The sequence below is a fragment of the Rhincodon typus genome, chromosome 1 (genome assembly GCF_021869965.1).
Source record: "Rhincodon typus isolate 14 chromosome 1, sRhiTyp1.1, whole genome shotgun sequence".
NCBI classification, from domain to species: Eukaryota; Metazoa; Chordata; class Chondrichthyes; order Orectolobiformes; family Rhincodontidae; genus Rhincodon; species Rhincodon typus.
In genome coordinates, this window is record NC_063332.1 from 159,505,317 (window position 1) to 159,530,269 (window position 24,953).

The following is a 24,953-nucleotide window of genomic DNA, read 5'->3' on the forward strand; positions in this document are numbered from 1 at the left end:
GTGTACTTTATGATCAGGGTTGTCCTTAGAACTGCAAATTAAAACATTTAAAATTAAAATCTTTCAATGGTTTTGTTAGATATTCACTTGGTGATTAATTAAAGTGACACTGCTAATTGATTTCCAAGCACTTCACTCACTTACAGCACTCTTTATTGGTGCAGCAACACACAAGACTCTGCTAAGCAAAATAGACAATATACTTCAAGGGAGTTACTTCATCCACCCCAGCCCAAAGGCTGTCTCTCCCCATCTTTTGTGTCTCCCCACCTGGACATTACTGGAAATTTGGAGCTATTTTGGACATCAGCTGGTGGACCAAAGTCTGGGTAACATGTGCATTTACCTACCGTTCCTTTGCTATTTCAAACATGTTATAAAGTGCAGCACAGGAGATTAAATCACATCCTTCACCTTAACTGCATCGAACAAAGTAAGACACCATTTGAAGTCAGCATCACTGGGGGTCAGTTAGCTAGTGTGGTGTGGAATGACGCCAAAGGTGTGGGGTCAATGCTCATACCAGCTATTATAATAGATGCAAGACCTGCCTCCTCATCTTGCCCCACACTTGCCTGTATGGTGCCCCTCAATTAACTGTCTTACGAACTGACGGAGACATTTGTGCTTCTTAATGCACTATGGCTAGATACTCAAATTTAATACAAGATAATACACTACTGTATCTGCAGAAACAGATGCAGTCTTAATTTTGCTCAATTTTCAACAATCTCTCCCAATTGCAGGTCAGCAAATTACAAAATAAAGCAAATGTTTCAATCGAGATCCTTTGGTGAGAGAGGTCAAGATACAGTGTACCTTGCTGCAGTTTAACCGATTCAAATTTAAACTTCCAGCACTCATACTTGCTTTTTCCTTTCGGAAATAAAAGGAATTTTTTTTTTGATGTGTCAATATCTCCCAATTTGCAGGAATTGGTTCAGTGTCAGCTCATGTCCACACTTTGAGTGCTGTGGCACTGAATATCAAACACGTTCAGTCCTCCTCTAGTGCTGTGAAATCAGATACAAGGAAAAAAAAAGCTCCTTTTCTGGCACTGTTACAGCCTACTGCTTCTGTGCAGCTGTTATCCAAACATGGAACAGGAAAGAGGTAAGATCTAACTTGCCACTGAAAGCTGCTTCTGTAACATTCATCAGCTGCTCACGTCTACTATCTTTGCAAGTGCCTTGGCAATAAATAGTGCAGGCTTTTCAACAGCTGCTGATCCAGATTCTATCTTAACCTACATTGCACAGAAATCTGGAGCAGATCTCCTACTCATTACCCACACACCCCAAATTCAGATTCAAATGCCAACTTTTGTTTTGCTCTCACGAACCTCTAAGCTCTGAACTGGTCCAATTCAGGCTATATTTGCCAAATGAACAATCAGCAGAGCAGTTTGCACCTTGAGCCTGCAAATGGAGGCAAGGAAAGAGGTGGTATAAAAAATACAGAGGAAGCTAAACTTTAAGAGGGTGTGTGCCTTGCTGGAAAGAAAGTTGACTGTCCTATTAAAACCTTTTCAAGCTGAGGGCTGGACATCCACATCTCAGGGCGAAGGAAGCGACATTCTCAAGCACTGCTGGCCCATTTGGTTGGCCAATGTATCTTGGCAGCCCCAGTGGGCAACTTGGAACTGCAAGGAGATGCACAAACAAGTGTCACGGTGCCAGAGACAGGCAAATCCCAGGCTTTTTGGGCAGGGAATCACTCCAAAGACGGGGAATGGGGAAGTGGTCTGGAGGCCAGCTGGGGAGACACAAAAAGGTGGGAGAGACAGCCTTTGGGTTGGGGTGGATGAAATAACTCCCCTGAAGTAAATTGTCTCTTTTGTTTGTGTCCAGCACTGGCGTTCCTGACACCGTTACGCCTTCCCCCCTAGGTTCAGGAAGATTGGTTCAACCTGGTGCAGAGTCTTTTCCCCATCAAAACTCTGCTGGAGCAATCCCTGTAGTTGCATGAGAGGTTGTCCTATAATCAAATAGGAACCTTACAGTTTGGTATCTAGTGAAGCTGTAGGCTCTTTCTTTAAGCCTGCCTTCAACATTTGAATTGCTCTTTATGCCAGACCATTGGACGATGGATGGTATGGAGCTGTCCTTGTATGTCAACTACCATTCAACTTTAGGTAACACTCGAATTCCCTGCTGGTAAATGATAGCCCGTTACCTGTGACCAACATTTCGGGAAGTTTGCAAAAGATGCGCGCAATTTCTCTTTCATCACCCCCATGTTTGACAAATGAAGTCTATGCATGTCCAGCCTCTTTCAGTGAGCATCCACACCAGCCAAGAACATTGAGTACATGAAAGGATCTGCATAGTCAACATGTAACCGAGTCCAGGGTTTACCAGCCACACCCACAAATGTAGGAGAGCTGCTGGTAGTAATTTTTGTCCTTGCTGGCACTCTGGGCACTGCCCACCAACACAGCTATGTCGGCATTCAATCCTGGCCACCAGGCATAGCTTCTCGCCAACATCTTCATATTAGAAACCGTGGATGACCCTGGTGGAGTCTAGCCAGTATCTGATGGCGACCTTTGCTCGGGACAATCACTGTGGATCCCCACAATAATATACCATCCTCTACTGTGATCTGGTCTCTATCAGTCCAAAAGGGTTTCAATTCTAGTTGTGACAGCCCTTTGATTTCCCTCATCACCAACAGCTGGTTCAGTTTTGCCAGGGCCGGATCTTTCTGCTTTCAAAGTCTGATATTGTCAGCTGTGATTGGATGAGTGTCCAGAAAATTTAAAACCAATACGAACTCGTCCAGTGTAGCACTGCGGTCTCAAATACTGGTACAAATCCATATGGGTATTAATTGCAGCATACTTTTGGGAATCCTCACCTAACTGCAATTGCAAGTATGGCTCATGTCCAGCTTCATGAAGGACAGCATCCAACGAACAGGCCAAACCCCATAGGAGTGTACACTGTCTTCCACCAACGCCGGTGAAAGAACGGCTTTCCTACTCTACTCTGTCTTCCACTGTGCAGTGTATTGTTGCAGTGGAGACAGACTGAGTGCCTTCAGTGGGCAGTAATTGGCCACTTAAGAGCCTCGTTAGCTCAAAAGGATGGATGGGTGAGGTAGCTGGTGGGCTGGTCACTGATATATGTTATATGCTCAATTGGAAAGATGCCTAGCGGGCAAGTGGCCCTACAATTCAAATCTATATTTAATTAACAGCCATCACCCAGATTTCAAATGAGGAGGTCCAATGATCTGCAATGCCCCACAGTTAGTTCTCACTCTTCACTGCTGTTCAATGGCCACTGTTGTAACATCAGCTGAGGGAAGTAAAAACCTAGATGAATGACAGGCATGCAGCACCAATAATTGTACTTCCACTCAGGAAAGATACAAGAGCTTTGCTGCCAGATAGTGCCATTGGTGCCTGAATTGCTTGCAGCCAGCGACAAATCTAAAGTGCACCTTGTGAACAACAACAGAAATACAGCAAGATCACTTAAGAATGCTGCCTGCTGCACACGCCTGCATGATCTCAGTTGACTGCACAAAATCAATTCAAAGGTAGTTTAATTTACTGAATGAGGATACCCATTGAATATTTTCATCCCTCTGTATGTGAGATGGCTCTGAAAGTAATTCATCCCACTCCAGCTGCAAAGCTGTTTCAACATCTGCAGGTTGAAAAGTGTATGGGCACTAGTCCGCCAGACACCAACATGCCATCCACAGCCTCAATACTTATGCATCATCATGGAGCCAGCTAGCATTTTTACTCAAAATCAGACTGCTTTTCTGGGCATTTTAAAAAGTAGTTTATAAAGGGGAAGCGTCAATTTTGAAGATTTGTATGCATACCCAACACTCCATTGAATTAATCAAAGCTGATACTGACAGAGTGCTGCAGCGTCTAAGGTGCTATCACTTGGATGTGATGCTAAACTAAGGCCTTGTCTTCCCTGTCAAGTAGATGCCAATGAACCCATGACACTATTGTGAGGAAAAATAGCTAGCTGACTGTTATCACAACCGTAGGAACATGCTGTGTACAAACTGGCAGCCACATTTCCTATATTACAACAATGACTACCCCTCAAAATAACTTGTACAAGAACAAGAACTGATGCTTTTATTTCAGATTCGCAGTAATTTACTCTTTTTTTAAACCTCAAAAGTACTTATCAGCTTCACACATTTTAGAACATGCAGTGGTTATGTAAGGTAGTACAAAAACCTAAGTCTCCCTTTTCTTTGTTTGGGTGTTAATGCAAAAGCAGCTGAATGCAATGCTCAGAACAGAAGTATAATAAAAAGCTAATCTTTTGAGACATGGGAGACAGAAGAATGACAAGATACAAGAAATATGAGGAAATGCGTGCTTGTTCTGCTTTGTTTTAAATTTACTCTTCGCAACTCTAGTGGTGTCCAGTCTTCACCTAGGTTTATCAACAAAAAATATGAATTGAATCAGTAATTTCCCCAAGACAGAAGAATGTAACACCATGGAAACAATTCTAATATTGACATACCAGCATCTGTTAAAGTACTTCCCAGTGTTGTATCAAGTTTCCTCTGTAAAATATAGAAGTGTTGGAAAGAACGATTTCACACCAATCCAGTTGAGCTTTAGAATCTGCCAATGATAATTTTCCCAACAGGTGGGAGATCCTTCCTTTCTAAAGAAGTATCCAAGTTACAGTGGCTCTTTTTGTGCATTGCTTCTGCATTGCCATTAAGAGTGGCATAAAAAAGCACATACCTTGCCTAAACAGTAGTGCTGTGCAGAGGTAATGTAAGTTAGTAAATGGAAAGCAAATGAACAAAAGCAGATCCAAGTCTTGGATCATTAACGACAATTATCTAAGCTCAACTAAACTGGAAAATGCCATTAGGAAACAAAGTGGAGCTTGCATTACTAGCTAAGTTGGGAAGTTTCCACTTGGGCTGGAAATTGATCTTTTCTTTCCTATTCGTTTGGGGGATGTGGGTGTCGCTGGCTGGCCAGCATTTCTTGCCCATCCCTAGTATTCCTGTTCTATTAAAATCAATAGAACGTAAAGTAAGTGAGGCATATCACCGTCAGTTTGCTAGCACCCACTCTACTCTCCTGCTGAAAATAAAGGTTCCATCTTTTAAAATCCGTGGGGTGTGACATTTAGGAGCGAGTTCAGAAATTGGTCTTTGAAAACTGTTTCTACAGGATGAAGAATGAGCAAGGGAAATAACAAAGAAAGTCTTTGTATGACCAGGTTGTGTCTGTGAATTCAGCCCAAGATCTCTCCCAGCTCCAAGCGTCCCAGGTGTCTAACCTAGTATTTAACTAACAGTTAACCAACAGTTTCTAACCTAGAGTTACTCATAAACTGACAGTATGTCAGAATGTCCGTGTCACTCCAAATGGTGTCAGTTTCACTTGCCAGTCACATTCCCACTTCGGTGTTGGAAGGTAATGGGCCCAAATTCCACTCCAGTGCTTCACCTTATTACCTGGACAGTCAATTCAGTGATACAACTATACAGAGTAACGTCATTAGCAGCATCACTTGGTACATCTAAGTTCTTAAAACCCCTTATTAAAAAGCATTTGCATTCACAGTCCTACTTCAAAGACTTGATAACCACTTGGAGCTGTCAATCATACTGTGAACTAATAGCATCCCAATGCAATGATTATAGGTTGGATTAGTCATGCAGCACTAATCTTACAAGGAGAACCCTCAGATTTATGTCAGAGTGAAATAGGAAGCATTGTTTTCTAAAAAAAAAACTGCAGATTGCTTTTTGCAAATATTTATACCATGGTAGCTCCATCAACATCTCCAATGAGCTTGAAATCAACTTTTTTTACACACACTCTAATCTACTTCAACAGGTCCCATGGACACCTGACCTCTCCCAAAGCACACTTGACCTCTCTTAAAGGGTACCTTATCTCTCCAAAAAGTGTATTCCATCTCTCCAAAGAACTCTAGGAAGAGTTTAGACCTTCTCTTGACAAGACTAAAGGCATATTTTGCACAACCCATGAATGCAAATAGAATCTGACTGAAGGTAATGTGTCCTGTTGTATGAACATTTGAATGTAGTCACAAAAGTCACAACTCACCCCAGTCCCCTTGGCCAAAGAGATGGAGCTTGGTTTGGCTCAGGTCGTCTTCAGGCTTCCGACACCATTTTTGACCTTATGTTTCATAGTATAAAAATTCAGCCCAGAAACTCCCATCTGGCTCGCCATTTGATTTGATGTTTGAGAGAGTTCAGTACGCAAAATCGTTGCTGAATTTTGCTCCTGCCTAGCAACTTACATTGATATAGTATCTTTAACGCAGGAAAATGCCTCATATTACTTCACTGGAGATAATCAGAAATAAACAGATGCCAAGCTAACAGAGGAGATATCAAGAGGTAATCAAAGTTTATACAGAGAAGGGGAATTATGGGGGGCCTTAAAGGAAGAAGCAAAGATGCCAAGGATCTTAGACAAGGAATTCACAGCAGCGAAAGGCAGAGGCTGCTGAAGGCACTGCTGAGTTAAGAATAAGGGAAAATGCACACAAACCTACAATCAGTGGGTCAGCAGGTTGGGGGAGTGGGGTTTGTAAGTTGTGGTAAAAGTGTTCAGACTTAGCAACAGAGACGATTTGAGATTGGGCGCTCAGCTTCAAATTGAAAAGCTGGGCAGAGGCTAGTTCAGCCAGGGAGAGGGAGTTTAGGAAATCTATAAGTGTGGATCGTTAGACAAGTAGTCTGATAACTACATGCGCTGGAGGCATCAAGGTCATGGCAATGGAAACAGCTAGTATGCATGTGACAACTTACCCCAAATCTGCAAATTATGTCACCAAGAAGAGTAAGTCATTTAGGGGTCTGCAGATGCAATGGTGTAGGGCAAGAAGAGAAGCTTTGCTGATATATTTACATGGTAAACATGTAAACCCAGACATCTCAAGTTTGAAACTCACAATGATAACACATCAAGCACTATGTGGGCTAACTAAATTTCTGTGAATACAGGGTGAGTCAGATGCACTCAGCCAAGTTAATGTGCCAACATTTCCCCAATTCCTTGCACGACTCTCGACCCGGAGTTGATCCAGTAAAGCAAACAGAAGAATTGCACAAATAGCTGTGATTGAAGCAACAAAGATCAGCCAATAAATATTGCCATCCTCCAGGTGCCCTCATCCCAAGAGAAAATGACAATAAAAAAGGATAGTGCTTTAATTTCTCCTCTGTGCTGTTTGGGCAGTCTTAGGACACAAGGCACTGCATAAATACTTTCTCACATGAATCAGAGATCAGAAGCACAATGCTTGAAGGCATTAACATTTGAAACGCTGTAGCATACTAAGCTAAGGGCGCCAAGTCCTGAAAAATAGGATCAGAGTAGATGGAAGTTTGATGACTGCCATGGACATGATGGGCTGAAGGGCTTCTTTCCATGCTATAAAAACTCTGCCTCTACAACAACAAATTTTGGATACAACATGATTTCTATTGGAGAATGTATGTGTGATCCATGCTGCTGCTTGATGTGGTTTTGGCAGCCAAAAATACTGGCTGGAGAGGCATGGTAGGTGGAGTTTGTAACATTGAGCGATCTTTTTTCATTTTCATTGAGCACCTGCTAAATATTTACAAACCATAAGATGTGGGGATGGGGATTTTGTGGTTAAAGGGCTGTTTCTCTGGGTAAAGCTGCTGGAAGCATCCTTCAGGAAAATGGCTAACCACTGTTCATGTCAATGGATTACTTTTCGTCCTCCGTTTTACTTCTGCACCTTTTGCCATTTAAGAGAAAAGCCCAAAAGTGCCATTGTTTTTCTAATCTGGGTGGAACTGCTGTTGACAAAGGAAATGTCAGAGACAACAAATATGTTATCAGTTACTAGGCAATGGGAGACCAAGGTCCAAATCAAGATATCTAACCCACTCGTTTATCGCCTGAAGAGGTTTTATGTAAAACTTCGATCTACTTCATGTAATGATTTTTCCCCAATTTACACAGCTCCAATTGTTAGGAAATCCATTAATACTTTGATGAAACGCCATTGGAATGCTCAATCATATAACGATTATAAAGGTATGTCAATACAACTGATTAAATCTGAGCAACAGAGCCTGAATCAAACTCTGATTTAACTGGTCCTGTTTTAATGGACAGCAAAAAGTCATTTTCTTGCACTTCGGCTACACGAGCATAATGCTTCTGGCATAGGTGAAAGACTTTGCAAAGTGGCCTGGTACCTAGAGCAATCATACATCTAAACGTTTTAGTACTACCCACAGCTCACATTTTCATGAAAAAAAGTGTCCAGCAGGAACACGATGCAGAAGGAGAGTTGAACATGGTTTGCAATTCTGAGTCGCACACACCTTCAAACCACGGAATGACAGCTAGCCATGAAATCTAGTCCTACCCCCATTCAACCATTCATGCCCAAGGTCATGAAAAGTTAAATGTAACAAGGTGATGAGAACCGAAGAAGTTAAAACGAAGAAACATGGTTCAGTTTCGTTTTAAATCAACACTGGAATACACCACACCCCCAAATACCTGACAATCGCTTGAGGTACAGATTCGGGATTAACTGGTACTTGGACTCCCTTCTCCCATTCTTGTCTCCAAGAGTCAGCCAGAATATAGTATTCATCAGAGTTCAATTGATGTGAATCATGTAGCTTCATTGCAGTTATCAGATCTGTTCTGTAGACCTGAACAAAAAGAGATACAAAACACGGTCATGTTAATGGTTCCAAAATTCCAGAATAACCAAGCAACAAAAACAGTTACACATTAAACCGTTATCACATAAAGGCAATCAAACCAACGAAATCTATGCCAACAAAACACAAGCATTCTTGGATATCTGATCAAGTGCAATCTCAGATGATTACATGATTCAAGAAAATATTAAGGTTCCCCTGGCTTGAATAACAGCTCTAGACATGGGTATGAATATTGATTATTTGTAAGTTGATGACATAGAACATAGAACATAACAGCGCAGTACAGGCCCTTCGGCCCTCGATGTTGCACCGACCTGTGAAACCAATGTGAAGCCCGTCTAACCTAAACTATTCCATTATCATCCATATGTTTATCCAATGACCATTTAAATGCCCTTAAAGTGGGCGAGTCTACTATTTTTGCAGGCAGGGCATTCCATGCCCTTACTACTCTCTGACTTCTATTAAATCTCTGACTGCACAACAATTGAAGATAGACAAAAGAAAACAAGCATCAATCCTGACTCGAAGAATTTTTTCTTTCCACCCATAAGGATCCTCTTAACCCCATGATGGAATTTGCTTCTACAGAGGTCATAATCAATGTTCGGAAGGCCACCGATATCTGAAATTCTAAGCCCACTGGTTCCATGCAGGGAGAAACTGACTTTTAATTTTGAGAAACTAGTAAAATAAAGTACAGGCTGTAACAGTTGCAACACATAAAAATAAAGAATAACAGAATGGTTAAAGTGCAGAAGGAGGGAGGTAATTCACTCTGCCATCCAGTCTTTTCTCAGTCACCCTGCGGATTGTCTCTACATATAATTATCCAATTTCCTCTGGGATAGGCACAATTAAATCTGCCTTCACCACAGTTGCAGGCAGCCCTGATCCTAAACAGACATTGTAAAATAAAGATTTGTCCTCACCTCACTTTTGATTTGTTTGTCGATCACTTTAATTCCAGACCTAATGGTTCTTTATCAGTCCATCAAAGGAAATAAATTCCTCTTACTTAATTCCTAATGCTCCCCACATTGATTTTCATGATCACTATCACATATACCTACAAAATGTGTGAAATAGTCAGATCACACAAATAAGGGACAAAATCTGACCTTTCCACATGTCCTTGTTTTACGTAAATACCCCAACTGACTATTTTGCTTGTCCTCACAGCCTTTACAAAACCTGTCCATTGCTGGACTGAATGAATAGTCGTCTATTAAAGAGGTCTGATTTTTTTCCATAAATTAAAGAAAATTAGTATGACATTGCTTCTGCCCTATCTTCTGTCACGTTCTTTGCTTCTTCCTCCCTAAACTCTTCTGCTCAACTTTGACCCGTTAATACTTTTCTCCTTTTCTATCTCGCACTCCGCACCCGATTATCCACTCGGTATTTTCAGGTCTGTTTGCCTGTGGCCAACTCCTAGATGTCCAACACACGCTAATTCAGACGAAGCACAAATTCCACCTTCTACCCCAAACGCAAACCCCAATGCCATAAATATTGTTGCCAATTTTAATCGGCATATTACTGGCCATTTTAGTGCATAACTTCCCGTTTTCAACTGCCTCGCACCCACTCTGGCCACTTGCCAACCAATGTGCCCACCTTCACACACCAACTGGAAAATAAACAGACTCTTCATTAGCCACCTGGAAATTTTGTGCCTGTAACCTTTGTTGACTACCTGACTAAGTAAATCCCTCCCCGACTTCTGATGTAATATTTTTATGAATAACAAAACAAAGGAGTCAAAGAAGATGAAAAGCCGAAAGAATTTTAACGGCTAAAAATAGTCTTCCCGATTGCTTTCAGCAATGTTCTGAAGATCAATCCTTCGTTTATGGACTCCCCTAGGAAATTTTGATGATTATTAACCCTTAATGCTTGTAGCATGTAAAAACAGCTCACCATACATAGAGGATGACAATGTCTTTTCAAAGGCATGCAGCTAAGGCGCCATTTCACTGTAATTTCTGAATCATACCTTGGGACCCAGAATTTTATAGAACAGAAGGAAGACATTTAACCCACTGTGTCCATTCCAACTCTCGAAAGGGCTCCCCAGCTAGTCCTATTCTTTAACCCTAACTGTCTAAATTCATCATTTTCAAATATGCATCCAGATCTCTTTTGATATCTTGTATGGAATCCTCCTCCATCACTCTCCCAGGCAGCACATTCCGAACCCTAAAAACTCTGAGTGAAGTTAGTCCTCACCTCACTCCTAACTCACTTGCTGACAAATCTTAAAATTCTGAACCCTAGTTACTGAAATGCCAACTACTGGAAACAGAATATACTTCTTTAACCTGTCAAAATTATTAACGGCTTTGAACACCCCAATAAGGTCACCTCAATCTTCTCTGCTCCAAGGAGAATAAACCCAATTTCTCTCATTTTTTTTTGTATCTAAAATTCCTCATTCCAGCAAATCTCCTTTGCATTCTCCAGAGCTTTAACATCTTCCTTAACTAAGGTGCCTGGAACGGAACACAATATGCCAAATGTCATCTGACCAAAGATTTGTAGAGGTGTAGCAACACTTCCTTGTTTTTATACACTATGCCTCTCTTTATTAACCCAAGGATCCTATAACCCGCCTTTCAACTTGCCTGGCCACTTACAGAGAATTATGCATGCAAACCCTGAGATCCCTCCACTCCTGTATACCCCTCAAAGTTGTACCATTGAGCCTGCATTGTTTCTCCCTGTTTCTTCTACCAATACACATTACCTCACATTTCTCTGCATTGAAATTCATGTGCCAGGTGTCTGCCCATTGGCCCAAGTTGTCTCTCTGAAGTTGCTCAGGGCCATCCTCAAAATTCACTATTCTCCTCAGCTTCTCCCGAGTATTGTATGCAAATCTGGACATTTTGCACTCAATGCCCATCTCCAAATCATTTATATAGATCAGAAAAAGCAAGAGTTCCAACACCAGTTCCTCGGGAACAGCACATTCTACTCGATTCCAATTTGATTAATGCCCCCCATCTATACTTGCTCTTTGTTTCCTATCTTTTAGCCAACTTCTAATCCATGCTGCCAAGGACCAATAAATCTCAAACATATCTAATTGTCTAACCGACCTGCCACATGGCATCCTATCAAATGCTTTCTCAAAGTCCAAATACACAAAATCTACAGCACTACTTTAATCTGCTGCCTGTGTCACCTCATCAAAGAATTCAAATAAATTTGTCACATATGACCTGCCCTTGACAAAGCCATGTTGACTGTGAAGTATTAACTTATTTTTCTCTAAGTGTATATTTACCATATCCTGTATTATGGCCACCAGTTTTCCCACTGTTGATGACGAGCTACCTGGTCTGTAGTTTCTTGGGATGACCGTTGCTCCTTTCTTAAACAATGGTGTCACATTTGCAATCCTCCAGTCCCCGGGACTAATGCTGCACTCAGGGAGGCGTGAAAAAGTTTTGCCAACAGTTCCACAATTTGCTCCCTTACTTCTCTCAGCAATCTAGGATGCATCCCATTTGGGCCGAGTGACTTCTTGACTGGAGAGCTGCCAATCATTTTAGCACCTCTTCTTTATCTACCACTGTACTGCTCAGTTGCTCAATACCCACATTTTCAACTTGGCCATTGGCACCATTTTCTAATTTGTTAAAGACAAGAATAAAGTACTCATCTAGTACCACTCCATGCCCTTTGCTTTGGTGAGCACCTTACCCTGCTTGTGCCTTAGGGGCCCTACTCTATCTTTCACCAATCTTTTACGATTAATGTGTTTGAAGAACATTTCACTATTTTAGTGCAGCCTGCCATCCTTTTTTCATGCTTCCTCTTAGCCTTCTTTATTCCAGTTTTAGCCTCTATCCTGCATTTGAGATACTCTTCCTGATTTCTATTGCTGTTATTTCGGTATGAATCATTTGTCTTCTTTTCCTTCCTTATTTTCTCAGTCGTATCCTTAGTCATTCAGCACATTTAAAGCAAGAGTAGCCTAAGTTTATTTCTCATTGGTATGTCCCTAGCTTGCACCCTATTCATTTCTATTCTGAAATTCTCCCATTTTTCATCCACTGTTTTATCCACCAATGTGTTTCCAATAAATCTGTTCAGGTTCAACTTTCAGACCCCTAAAATCTGCCCTTTTCTGGTCTGGAATCTTAATTGTTAACTGATTTTTTAAGCATTCCCAACTTAATATTGAAACTTAGCATATTATGATCATTATTTCCAAAATGCTTCCCCAATCTGACATTCTCTATGTGGCCTACCTCGTTTCCCAGGACCGGATCCAGCACAACTCACTCTCTAGCAGGACCGGAAATGTACCGTTTCAGAAAGCTGCCCTGCACATATTGCAGAAATTTCACCCTATCTGTGCCCCTGTTCTCTACCTGCAAGCTTGCAAAGTAGAATGTAAATAAAAATATGCAAACTAAATGTTTTTATCCAGTGTTACTTCTTTTTTTCTGCTGCTATGCTCCAGTTACAACTGAATCAAAACTGTGGATGAAATGAAAATACAAATTTTGGTTTAATGTGAAAAATGAAATCTCCAAAGATACTCTAGTCAGATAATAGTATAATCCTTGTCTTTCGTTCCCAATAATACCCGTCATCTCTTGAGGCTGCTGATTCTTAAAGTGGCATTAGTCCACTGGTTCCTGAAATGTCTAGGACCCATCTCAATCAGCCACATTTTAGAAGCTTGGAAAGAAATTTACCGGTAGTGGTGTTCCCAAGTATCTGCTGCCCTGTCCTTCGAGATAGATGGGGCTTATGGGTCTGGAAAGTGCTATCCAAAGAGCCTTGGTTAATTTCTGCAGTGCATTTTGGAAATAGTACACACTGCTGTGATTGTGCATCAGTAGCGGAGGGGGTGGAGGTTTGTGGATGTGGCTGCTTTGCCCTGGATGGTGACAAGCTGTTTGAGTGTTGCTGGGGCTGCACTCATCCAGGCAAGCAGACAGTATTCCATCACAGTCCCGACTTGTGCCTCATAGATGGTAGACAGGCTTTGGGGAGTCAGGAAGTGAATTACCTGTTGCAGCAGGATTCAGCCTCGGACTGCTCTTGTATTACTTATATGGCTAGTCCGCTTCAGTTTCCAGTCAGCAGTTGTTGATAGTGGGAGATTGAGTGATTGTAATTCTGTTCAACAACAAGGGTGATGCTTCGGTTCTCCCTTGATAGAGATGGTCATTGCCTGGCACTTATGTGGCACGAATCTTACTTGCCACGGAGACGTTGGGGGTGGTGGCAGTGGGTGGGACTATCAGACCTGTAGGGCCCGTGTCCCGTTCACATGGCTGTGTGAATAAAAGGCCTTAGTTGAAACTGGACCAAATCATGTGGTGGAGCTTTCCCTGTATTTTGACAGCCCAACTGGCTGTGGGCCTCTTTATGTTTGGAATTGTAGACGTTCCATTTTGAGGCACCCTGTTCTGACTGGGCGGTGTTTATCGTTCCCAGTGAGGCTGTTAGCAATACTTCTGGTAGGGCCTGCAGCATCAGGAACCCACTGGTCATTCTTAATTAGACTTTGGACACAGCCAGTCAGAATCTCATCTCCTCGATGTTCACGCTGGAACGTACACTACAAGTCTACACTTCTGAAAAAAGCAAATAAGATGCCACAAAGTGACTTTATCTCTCAACGATCAGGTGGCCTGGATTCAGGATGATACCACATCACGTGGCTCAGAGACTTGCCTGTGCGTCGAAGTCATACAGAGAAGGAAAGTTCAACCTCTAGTCCCTGGTGAGTAGATTGACCTTTACACTGCACGTCAAGGTTTGAAGCTACAGAGGAGAAAAACCATTTGGCATTGCATCTTCCGAGCATTATGAAGCCAACTGTACTGGAAGAGTCGGTCTGACCACCCTCCCCTCTCCCTCCAACCACCCACAGTCGATCAACACTCATTACCAAGGCCCATACACTGTAGAGGGCTGAGAGAGGGCCACTATTTTTTATAAGCAAATGCCAAAACAAGAAACATCATTTCCTGAAGAAGGGAACAGGAAAATAGCATTGAGGAGGAGAGAAAATTTCAGACTGGAGCAAGGCATTACCTCAGATGGTTTTCGGTCTTCATGCCTCGACGTGGAGCTTCTTCTGTGACGTGACTTAGAATGCTGAGACCAGGATGTTGAATGACCTAAACAAAAAAATCAATAGGTGGTTATTTTTTATTATAATGGAAGTACTTGGATCAGTTGGGCAGATGAGGTCTTAGTCTAACTTCGTCAACCAAAAGACCACACTGAAGGGTCAGCCAAGTTTACCATTTGAAATCCTATCATGGGATTGGAGCCAGTGACATTCCGAGTCAGACATTAGTAAGAGTCAGTGGTGAACTGACCTGCCTGTAACATGGCACAAAAGTAAGAGATTCCAATGTGTTGCATGTCAAGTACAAAGCTACTCATCTCTACACTAAGTACTATTTAGTAATTTAGTTCTCAGTAAGTTGAGAATAGTGAATGTCAAATTTTACCCTTCTAACTACCAGCTCTGCATTTTACCCATTTTTCTCATTCCAAACACGACCACTAGATCTTTACCACCGAGCTGAAACACTCCGACAAATGGATACATGGAGACAACATAGTGTGGAGCTGGAGGAACACATCAGGCCAGGCAGCATCAGAGGAGCAGGAAAACTGACATTTCAGGTCGGGACCCTCCTTCAGAAATTTCTGATGCTGCCTGGCCTGCTATGTTCCTCCAGCTCTGCACCGTGTTGTCTCTGACTCCAGTATCGCCAGTTCTTGTTATCTCTGAATGGATAGGTGGAGGCAGTTTATGTCTCATCCAATGGAGTAAATTCCCAACGAACAATTCCCAAACTGTCGCATCCAGATGTCAAGTTTGAACACAGCCTCTTCACTCAGAAGCAATAATACTACCAACTGAACCAAGCTCTCAAACAAATTAACCAGTGGTTCCATTGAAGACTTGACTACATTCTCAGCTACAGTCATACAGTAGAGAAATAGGCCCTTCCACCCACCATTTCAATGCCAAACAACACACACCAAACTACACTAACCCCATTGACCTGCACTTGTTCCAGAGCCTCCTATGACCTTACACTTTTAAGTGTCCATCCAGATGCTTCTTAAATGTTGTTAGAGTACCTGCCTTCACCACCCTCTCAGGCAGCATGTTCCATATTTCTACCATCCTCCAGGTGGAAACTTTTTTTTCCTCAGATCTCCTCTAAACCAATTAATGCTCACCTTAAACTTGTGCCCTCTGATCTTAGGCACATCCGCCACTTAAACTGAGCACACAAGAAATTCTTACATAAAATCTCAAGAAAGCTTTTCATTTCAGTATTACAAACAAGTAGCTAACTAGGTATAGTTAAATACTAATTAATCTTGAATGGGATTGCCAATGGATAAACACAAAGGTGACCTTTCTCCATCAGGCGTTTCCCACCAAAATTCATCCCAATTCTTTGTCTTTCACTTTTTTTCACTCATATCCTTCTCTTGTTTATCTCCCAATCACTTAGTCTGTTGTTTAACGTCTTCTTTTTATTTTCTGCTTCGTTAAAATACATCATAGAACAGAGCACAAAATCATTCCCCCTTCCCCATTGGCTTGAGATCTTTGAGGCTACTTTTTCATTTTATTTGTGTTGGTGGGGGGGGGTTGCATATCTCTTGTTCATTCCTATTAACTCTTATTAGACGATACCAATCACTTGTGTTTGTATTGACATATTGCATACTCGAACGCCAAGAAGGCCTTGCCATAGAAACCCAGTCTCTTGCAACCCCACCCCAAAAAGAGAGAGAGACACACACCAACTCCCCCACCCCGACAGATGCTACACCAGTAACTCTCTCAGTGACAACTTCCTTATCTAACTGTTCACTTCTCCTCCAATCACAGGTTCATTAAACACAAGCAAAGCAACCTATCAGCAGCAGGCTGATTAGAAAGGCCCAGCCTCTGACTGAAGGACCAGCTCCTCAGCACTTCCATTCTATATAAGAATTTGCATTTGTTCTTGTCAATGCAAATTAATCTGCAGCGAATACAGCGGACTACGTTGAAAGAAACACAAGTGAAACACTACTCTACCTGAAAGTTATAAAACGCATCTTGGACAGTATGGTCCAAGAATGCTCAAGTGTCACACCTTTTGTGATTGTGTGCGAAGGTGCCATGGAGGAGTAAGAAAACGTCTGGAGTGAAGAAAGAGTGGACCACTGTGTTACAAAGAGAATGCTCGCTGTGGAATGCGGGCAGGTCAGGGGAGGGGAGGCGAGGGGAGAATATCTTTGCTGGTGGTATCCTGCTAGAGGTGGTGGAAATGGCACAGAATGAACCTCTATGTGCAGAGACTGATGTGTCACAAGTGTAGCCAAGGGGAACCATATAATTGTTTTGGAGAGGGAGGGGAAGGGGGTGAGGGCAGAGATGCATCAGTAGAAGACTCTGTCCACTATGGTTGGGGGGGCGGGGGCTGCAAAGCAGAGTTAAAATGGATGCCTACCCGCTTATAATTTGCATGGGTTCACTGTGTTGTGTCCCACAGATGAAAAAGAAACTGTAACTGCAGAGAGCAGCAAAAGCCAAACTATTCCATTCCTACAAGGAGGGAAAACGGGAGTTGTACTGAGTTTCATGGAAGGACAGATGGAGAGAGAGAGACAGAGAAATAAAAAAAAACATGTGGACAGATGGATCTAGACATATAACTAGCCAAGAAAAAAACGTACCAAATCTAAATTTCATTTTGTACAGAGGTTTGCTTTCCACATCAGTCACTATAACACAGAAAAACTTCATTGTGAAACATCTTGCAATTTACATAGTCTGTAAACATGTATATTTTAATACATCTGATCAAAGTAGCTAAATTCCCATGACTATTGTTAAAGAAACCATACTCTGCTGGAAGAGATTTCTAACAATACGTCATTCAGATGAATAGTTATTTTCATTTTTTTCCTATGAGGGTAAAGGGTAACCAAACAACACGTGAACTTCTCAGAATCTAAGATCACAAGTTCTGCTACACAAATAAAGGAAATGCCAACTAATTTAAAGCACAGCTGAATTCAGTTAAGCAGATAACACAAGTAATGAGAGGAATTCAGTTTAGAAGTGCTTCTTACTTTACAGTAGCTGATTCATACTTAACGTTTTGAGGAATATGACACAAGAGAAAGGAATGAGAAATCATCCACTAGTGCGGGAGACTACACGCAGTGAGAAATCCGATACGGCTTAGAGACATTCACTCCCAAATTAGAAATACACGTTCATGGCAAATTAAACTATTCTCCAAGATAACAAATTTGATCAAAGATTCCTTTCGGTACATGTATAAAACAACAATGTCATGCGTTTCTCTTTGTTAAAAATGTGCAAATGCAGTAAAGAATTCATACAGATGGATAGTAATGAGACTATAATATTAGAATGCAGCTCTCAAAAAATACTTTTCCCTCCAATTTTTAAAGGATAAATACTGATCTCCTAATTCCCTTCCTCTTTCTCCATAGACTGTGTTTACCATTCCACAAACTGTGGCTATTCTTCATGTCATTGTCTGTACAGTTTTGTATCAGTCACTTGTTCAAACAGTCCCACATGCCTCAGCATATACTCCTGATCCATGAGTCAGCAATCATCACTAGGGATGCCCTTCCCAGCTCAGGGACACCACACCCATCTTTGAACCCGAAATAACATCCTGACTAAAAGCAGTTAATGCAGCACAGGATACAGATCTAGTCTACAACATTTCTACATTTCATCTGTTAATACTTGCCCACTAAGCCACTGGGGATGCCATTTAATATTCTCAGCTTTTACAGATATCTTCTACTTTAAGATCATTCTTATAGTGTGTTTTCACTTTAGCGTGGTTTGTAAATAATGGAACTTTCCCAAATAGCACTGTTCCATTTTCTCCACGTGCTGTAACTCTAAACACTCGGTTATTTTTCTGAAACTGCAACACTGCTTTGCTTGCCACCTCTCTCGACATTCTTCCTTCTGCTCCGCACCACTCACTCGTCACTTCCTGATCCAGGCCTCCTGATCCCCTCGTTCCCTCCCATTTACTGTCCTTCTCTCGACACTTGTTACTCCTATCTGCCATCTCTCCCCAATCCCTTCCATTCACTGTCCCTCTCTCAACAATCACTACCAGAGTCCTGACGGTCACCCTTCTCCTCGCCCTCCTTCTCCAAAGGGCTCACGCACACTGGGGAAAGGAGAGGGATGCAGTTAGGAGTCGGGGAGAGGGGCTGTGGATGAGGCAGGGACTGGCAAGCAGTGAAAAGGTCAGGAGAGAGGCAATGAGGAGACCAGGAGAGGTGCAACAAGCAGAAGGCAATGATGAATGCAAGCATGGCAGATATAGGACAGTAAGAGAGAGTTCAAGAAGGGGAAATGGGATGGTTGAAAGGGCTGGAAAAAGAGAAAAAACAAGTGGGAGGGAATTAGAGGTTTGAAAGTGGGAAGCATCAAGCTGAAAGCAGTGAATGGGAGGCAAGTAGAAAGAATAGTAAACTAAGTAACAGTAGTATGTGGAAAGATAATTTTGGGCTAGTTAGGTTCCAGGCAGCTAATACGTTTTAGTTGTAAAAATTGTGTGCCAGGAATGTAACCCATCCTTTTTAGACGCTTTGTGTTTAGGATGCCATTTTTTAGGAAAACATTAGGGGTAATAAATGAGGAATAGCTGTATCTCAATTACTACGATCCCACCAGAGTAAATGCAGTGATTGCAGGGTAACAGCAACTATTCAAGAACTTTGTTGATACATCTAAAGATTGAGCTACCTCAACGGTTCCCTTTCTCATTTGTTATAAGTAGCTTGTAATGGCTAATATATCTGAGAGGCAAGATCACTTTCAGTGTAAATAAATACTTACTGTCATTGTCATCAGAATCATCACTGCTGCTGGGAAGCCGGCTTCTTTTCATGATCTTCTCGATGTCTGGCACAAAGACTGTGAAGAGAGAGATCAAGGTTAATGTCAATGGTCAATGAAGTGATGGTGGCCTCTCCTCAAAAGAGGGATCAGACTGTCCGAAATTCTACAAACAGCATACATTCCTCACCATTTCCTTACCACCTCAGGTCAGTAAGGGCAGCTAGCCTTCGATTAGTCAAGAAGGGACAAAAATTTTGCATTGTAATGATGTTTGGCAAGCACGGAAATAAGATCCCTGCGCAACAGGCAGAGAACGCAATGTTTGGTATCGTCAGGGGAACTGTATGCAATTAGTTGCCTTTGTAATGGAATGCAAATAAACAAGGTCACTCAAGTCACTGTTGGGTCCTGAAATTACGCAGCAGAATGTCAGGAGACAAGCACATAATGCAAGGGCCTACAATTCCTTTTCCCAATACGATAGTAATACAGGTATTAGCATTGAACAAGGCATTAAACTTGAATGTAAAAGCGGCCAGCACAGCCATAGCCAAAAAGACTGTCCAACAACCAGTATTCATCCATCAATTAAGCCACAGCATATTTTCTGGGTCATGTTTACAAAGAAACCACAGTGTAGTCAAAACAGCAGGTACACCTTGACAGGTAGCTCAGGAGTTCCAGCTCATCCGAGACTAATCCTGATACTGATGCTACCTAATGGTCATAAAAATAAATCAGCCAATTTAAAATAAATCCAATGTTACGGTAAACATAAGCTATACCAAAACAAAAAAAAAATGTTCAAACAACTTGCAGGAAATATGAACCCAAGCAAATATGTTTCCCCCTCCTACTTTTTAAACCGCTTCCCCTCAAAGACAGAGTGGGCTATAGCTCTTCCCATAAGCATTGCTTCCCACCACTTGCTCCAATATAGCAACTCACGAACAGGCTGCTGCCCACTTGGGCCATCTATTCCTCTCTTTACCAGAACAGGGCTGGCATATACATCAACCAAGGCAGCTCACTGGTGCAATTTGAAAAAAAAATTAAATAGGCAGAGTCAACTAAAACTGAGAGCATTAAATTAAAGGCACATCAACTACTTATCATGGCCAGACTCTGTGTCATTTTCTGTCTAATCTCAACGACAATCCCAAGGACATTTACACAATCAATTGAATCCAAACTCAGACTCACTCACATCAGCTGCAATTCTGATACCTTACAAGGATTCCCCAAGAACGAAGCTCAATGAGTTTCTGAACATGAGACTGATGCAACTGATCCATTTTCACAAATATACAGACTATCAGCAGTCATTATGGCACAGAAGGAGGCCGTTCAGTCCATCAAATCTATGCTGGCTTTCTGTAGAGCCCATCCAATTTCCTTTTGCAGTCATTGATAGTTTCCACTTTCACCATCCTAGTGGGCATGGGGTTAGGTCATCATTGCTCCCAGCACAGAAAAGATCTCCCTCAGGTTCCCTCTGCTTCTCTTCCAAATCCTTAAATCTGTATCCCCAGTCCTTTTATGATCATCTAATGGCACCATTTTTGTCTTATTTATCTAAACCTGTCATTATCTATACATAAAGCACTTAGCCTCAACCTCCTTTACTCTCAGGGAATAACCCAGCTTCTTCAATCTAAACTTACAGATAAAGATTTTCGGCCATGGAATAATTCTGACAAATAAACCAGTGCTATTTTGTTTTGGTCATTACAATGTACCAGTTCCATAACTCGGGACCTCAAGAGACAGTGCATAATTTCTGAAATGAATTCCAAAGGAGTTTACCATTCTTCATCTCTCATTTATACAAAATATGCATCAACAATTACATCTGCTCAATGTTACTACCTGTGCACAGCTGTGCAATGACAAATTCTACCTTTTAAATATGATTAATCTACTTGTTCAGACATCTATGACACACCTCTGGAGAAGGTGGGACTTGAACCTGGGCCTCCTGGTTCAGAGGTAGGGTCTCTATCCCTGCATCAAAACAGCCCTTAATTTCCAACTATTAGTAATGTGAATTTATTTGGTCACTTAAAGCAGCCAGTTTTGCTCAAAGATTATCCCAAGTGGATCATGGTTTTGAAGTTGCTTAATTGCAGCATTATTTTAGAAGAGCTCTGGATAATGTTTTCAGACACAGACTGTCTTTATTTGGAAAATCTACTTACCAATGGGTATACAGGAGAAGAAAGCCAGCACAATGCAAAAATATCGATGTCGTATTTTGAGCTGAATTTCTTCACAACACACAAAGAAAAGCTTGTAAAAGGTGGATAAATCAATCTTAAATTGTTGCTCAGACCAGCTCCCTAGCTAATGAACCATTGCTATAACGTATTTCATTACTTAACTAAGTCAATGAATGGACAGTGGTCATACCAATTCTCAAATAATTTGCTTTTATATGGCACCTTTAGTGTGCTTTGGATGAGTTTATGTTTATGGAGGATGAAGGTAGAGGAACCTCAAGACTGAAGGTAAAAGCAGCATGGGTGAGGGTTTGAGCAAGTGACCAGCAGCAGGGATGGAGGCTGACAGGAGAGGTGAACACGGACTGTTTCTGTGATGGAAACGTAATTGGATCGGAAGGTCAAAATGGTCACAAATAACCTGGTTCAGCCGAAAACAGCAGCACAAAATTGGACAGCGACAGTGGCAAATGAATGAAGTTTTGGAAATGGAGAATGATTTTGATCATCCAAAGGTTCAAACAGAGGCAATTTCTCATCCAGGACTGGATGTCAAACAAGCAGGATGACAGTACAGAGGCTGTAATAGAGGATGTGAAGAGAATGACAGGTTTTGGTATGGTAGACCTGAGTGCTTTTTGTGCACACATGAAACCCAAGGTCACATCTTTGGATGATATTGCCAAGGGGCACCATGAAGAGAATAGGAGTCAGTGAGATGATCCAGAGGTTGTGAAAAGCCCCTAGTTTATTTTGAGAGACGACCCCTTAAAACCAGTGTGTACTAGGGAGTGCTCTGAAGGAGGATTAATTGCCTCCCTGACTACGATATCATTACAGTCCATTAAGGGTCCATGTAACTGGAGTTTCATCCATTGGGATGTACAACAAAGAAGCAAAAGGATGAACAGAAAGCTAACTACAGTGGGGTTGGGTCAGTGTTTCCTCTTTGGAAGTTCAGAACACATTGAGAATTTGTGTAAAGCAGGAACAAGCAAGGTTCTCGTCGAATGGATCACATCTTTAGTTTGCGAGTCTTCCAACAGAGATCCTGATGTTGTGACAATTACCCCTGATCAGAATAGAGACTCGAGACTGGGCTTTATTAGAGTCACAGTAACCTCGTAAACCTTGGAAAATGGCAAGGGGGACCCATACGTGGAAGTCCCACCCAATTTTCCAACGGATCCCACTTTTGCCAGTGTGAGGAAGGAGCAGGATAAAAATAATCAATGCAAAAAAAATCCTTCCACTCATTAATATGTCTCAGTTACATTGGTTTGTTACAGTAGAAGTTTCATAAGTGAAAGCTTGCCCACCAGTTTTCTTTCCATTGGCTTTGTGGGGATTCCTTTTTAAAAAGTCTCTTTGAGGATCGTAACATAACTGTTTCCAGATGTGAAAGGGGCTGGAGGTAGGAACAGAAACCATCGCAAGACATCAAATTGTTCTCAAACAGCCAGGTTGCAGTATACGATGAAGTATTGATGAAATGTGGCTAAGCTGCTCCTTGAAGAGGTTTAGCGGTAAACGTCTTTGCTAGGCAGAACTTTACCCCAGCTGTGCTGCTCATCAATAGACTGAGTGCAGCAAATCAGCACATATTGCTGCACAAGGTCAGAGTAAGTGGTTGAAAGGAATCTGGCCCCTATTTCAAAGAATGGTCTGTGGCTTATTCACAAAATACTGCTGTAATTGAGGATTCAGAATAACGTCTCCCAGTGTGATCATTTTTACAAGGAAGTCTGCCCACAACGCTTTCTGTAAATGACCGCAAGTACAGACAAGGTAATGGTGCAAGCCACATTCACAACTCAGAAATTAACAGTGGATAAAGGGCTCTAGGTCTGATTAACTAAAGTGCTTTTTTTCCCCATTACTGAATGGAGTTTAGCTCAAGTTTAAAATTAACACACACATGAACTTAGGAATTAGGAGCAGAAGTAGGCAATTCAGCCCTCATGAGCCTGATTATCAATTTACTACTTTTTATTAATTCCCTATCTCCCATACACATCAGGTCAGTATTACTGCTGTATTCCCTTATATTACAATATAAGAGAAGCTGCAGTCTGTGAGGCATGTAACATTAGACTTTGCCAGATTAAAGTCTAGACAGTGAAATGAGTTACAACGCTGTCCTTCCACCTCCAGTATGTGTGTACATAGTCAGTTCAAAAGTCTCTGACAGAAGAACAAGAGCAGCATCTCTATTATACTGCTAGACTGTGGTGAGATATGTGGAGGATATTCTACAGAACTAGTAATCCAGAGAATAAGAGTTCAAATCCTGTGGCAGTTCAAGAAGTTGAATAAAATTTTTGAAAACATTGGAATAGAAAAGACTGGCGTCATTCAATGAGACTAAGAAGTTGTTGGATTATTGAAAAACCTATACGTTCACTAATATCCTTCAGGAAGGGAAACGTGCCATCGTTACATAGAAACGTAGAAACATAGAAAATAGTTGCAGGAGTAGGCCATTCGGCCCTTTGAACCTCACCATCATTTAATATGATCACGGCTGATCATGCATTTTCAGTATCCCACTCCCGCCTTCTCTCCATACCCCTTGATCCTTTTAGCCACAAGGGTCACATCCAGCTCCATCTTGAATATATCTAGCAAACTGGGCCCAACAACTTTCAGTGGTAGAGAAGTCCACAGGTTCACAACTCTCCGAGTGAAGAAATTCTTCCTCATCTCAGTCCTGAATGGCTTATCCCTTACTGGTTAAAAACACAAAAAAATTTAAGGCAGAGAAGGCCTTGCCTGGCACAGACAGAATTGAAGAGGGCTATTGAGCCAAATTGTCGCTACATAGCCATGTAGATAATGGTGTTAGGTTCAAGAGGAATGTAAACACCAACAAAGACTGGTTGGCATGAACGGCCTGTTTTCATGCCATTAATCTGACACACATCTGTTTAATCTGATGTGAACTTGGTGCTGGATTTACAGCAACAACAGTGTACCTCAACATCCTGACTTGAAACTATACAGTCATTCCTTCACTGTCACTGGGTCAAAAATCCTGCAGTTCCTAACACCCTGGTACCTGATCCTTTTTTAATGCCACAATTCCCACCTTCAATCCGCATCATGAGATAAAACAT

At 41.7% G+C, this 24,953-nt stretch overlaps 1 protein-coding gene across 1 annotated transcript in view; it reads right to left on the minus strand.

Moving 5' to 3' along the window:
• Positions 1 to 24,953, minus strand: part of jade1 (jade family PHD finger 1) — a 125,945-nt gene that overhangs the window by 52,660 nt on the left and 48,332 nt on the right. The window contains exons 2-4 of the mRNA XM_048599694.1: positions 19,616 to 19,693; positions 14,779 to 14,864; positions 8,540 to 8,697 (exon numbers count right to left, since the gene is read on the minus strand). Of these exons, the coding sequence (XP_048455651.1) occupies positions 8,540 to 8,697; positions 14,779 to 14,864; positions 19,616 to 19,667 (296 nt within the window). The 5' untranslated portion in view covers positions 19,668 to 19,693. The remainder of the gene's footprint in view (positions 1 to 8,539; positions 8,698 to 14,778; positions 14,865 to 19,615; positions 19,694 to 24,953) is intronic.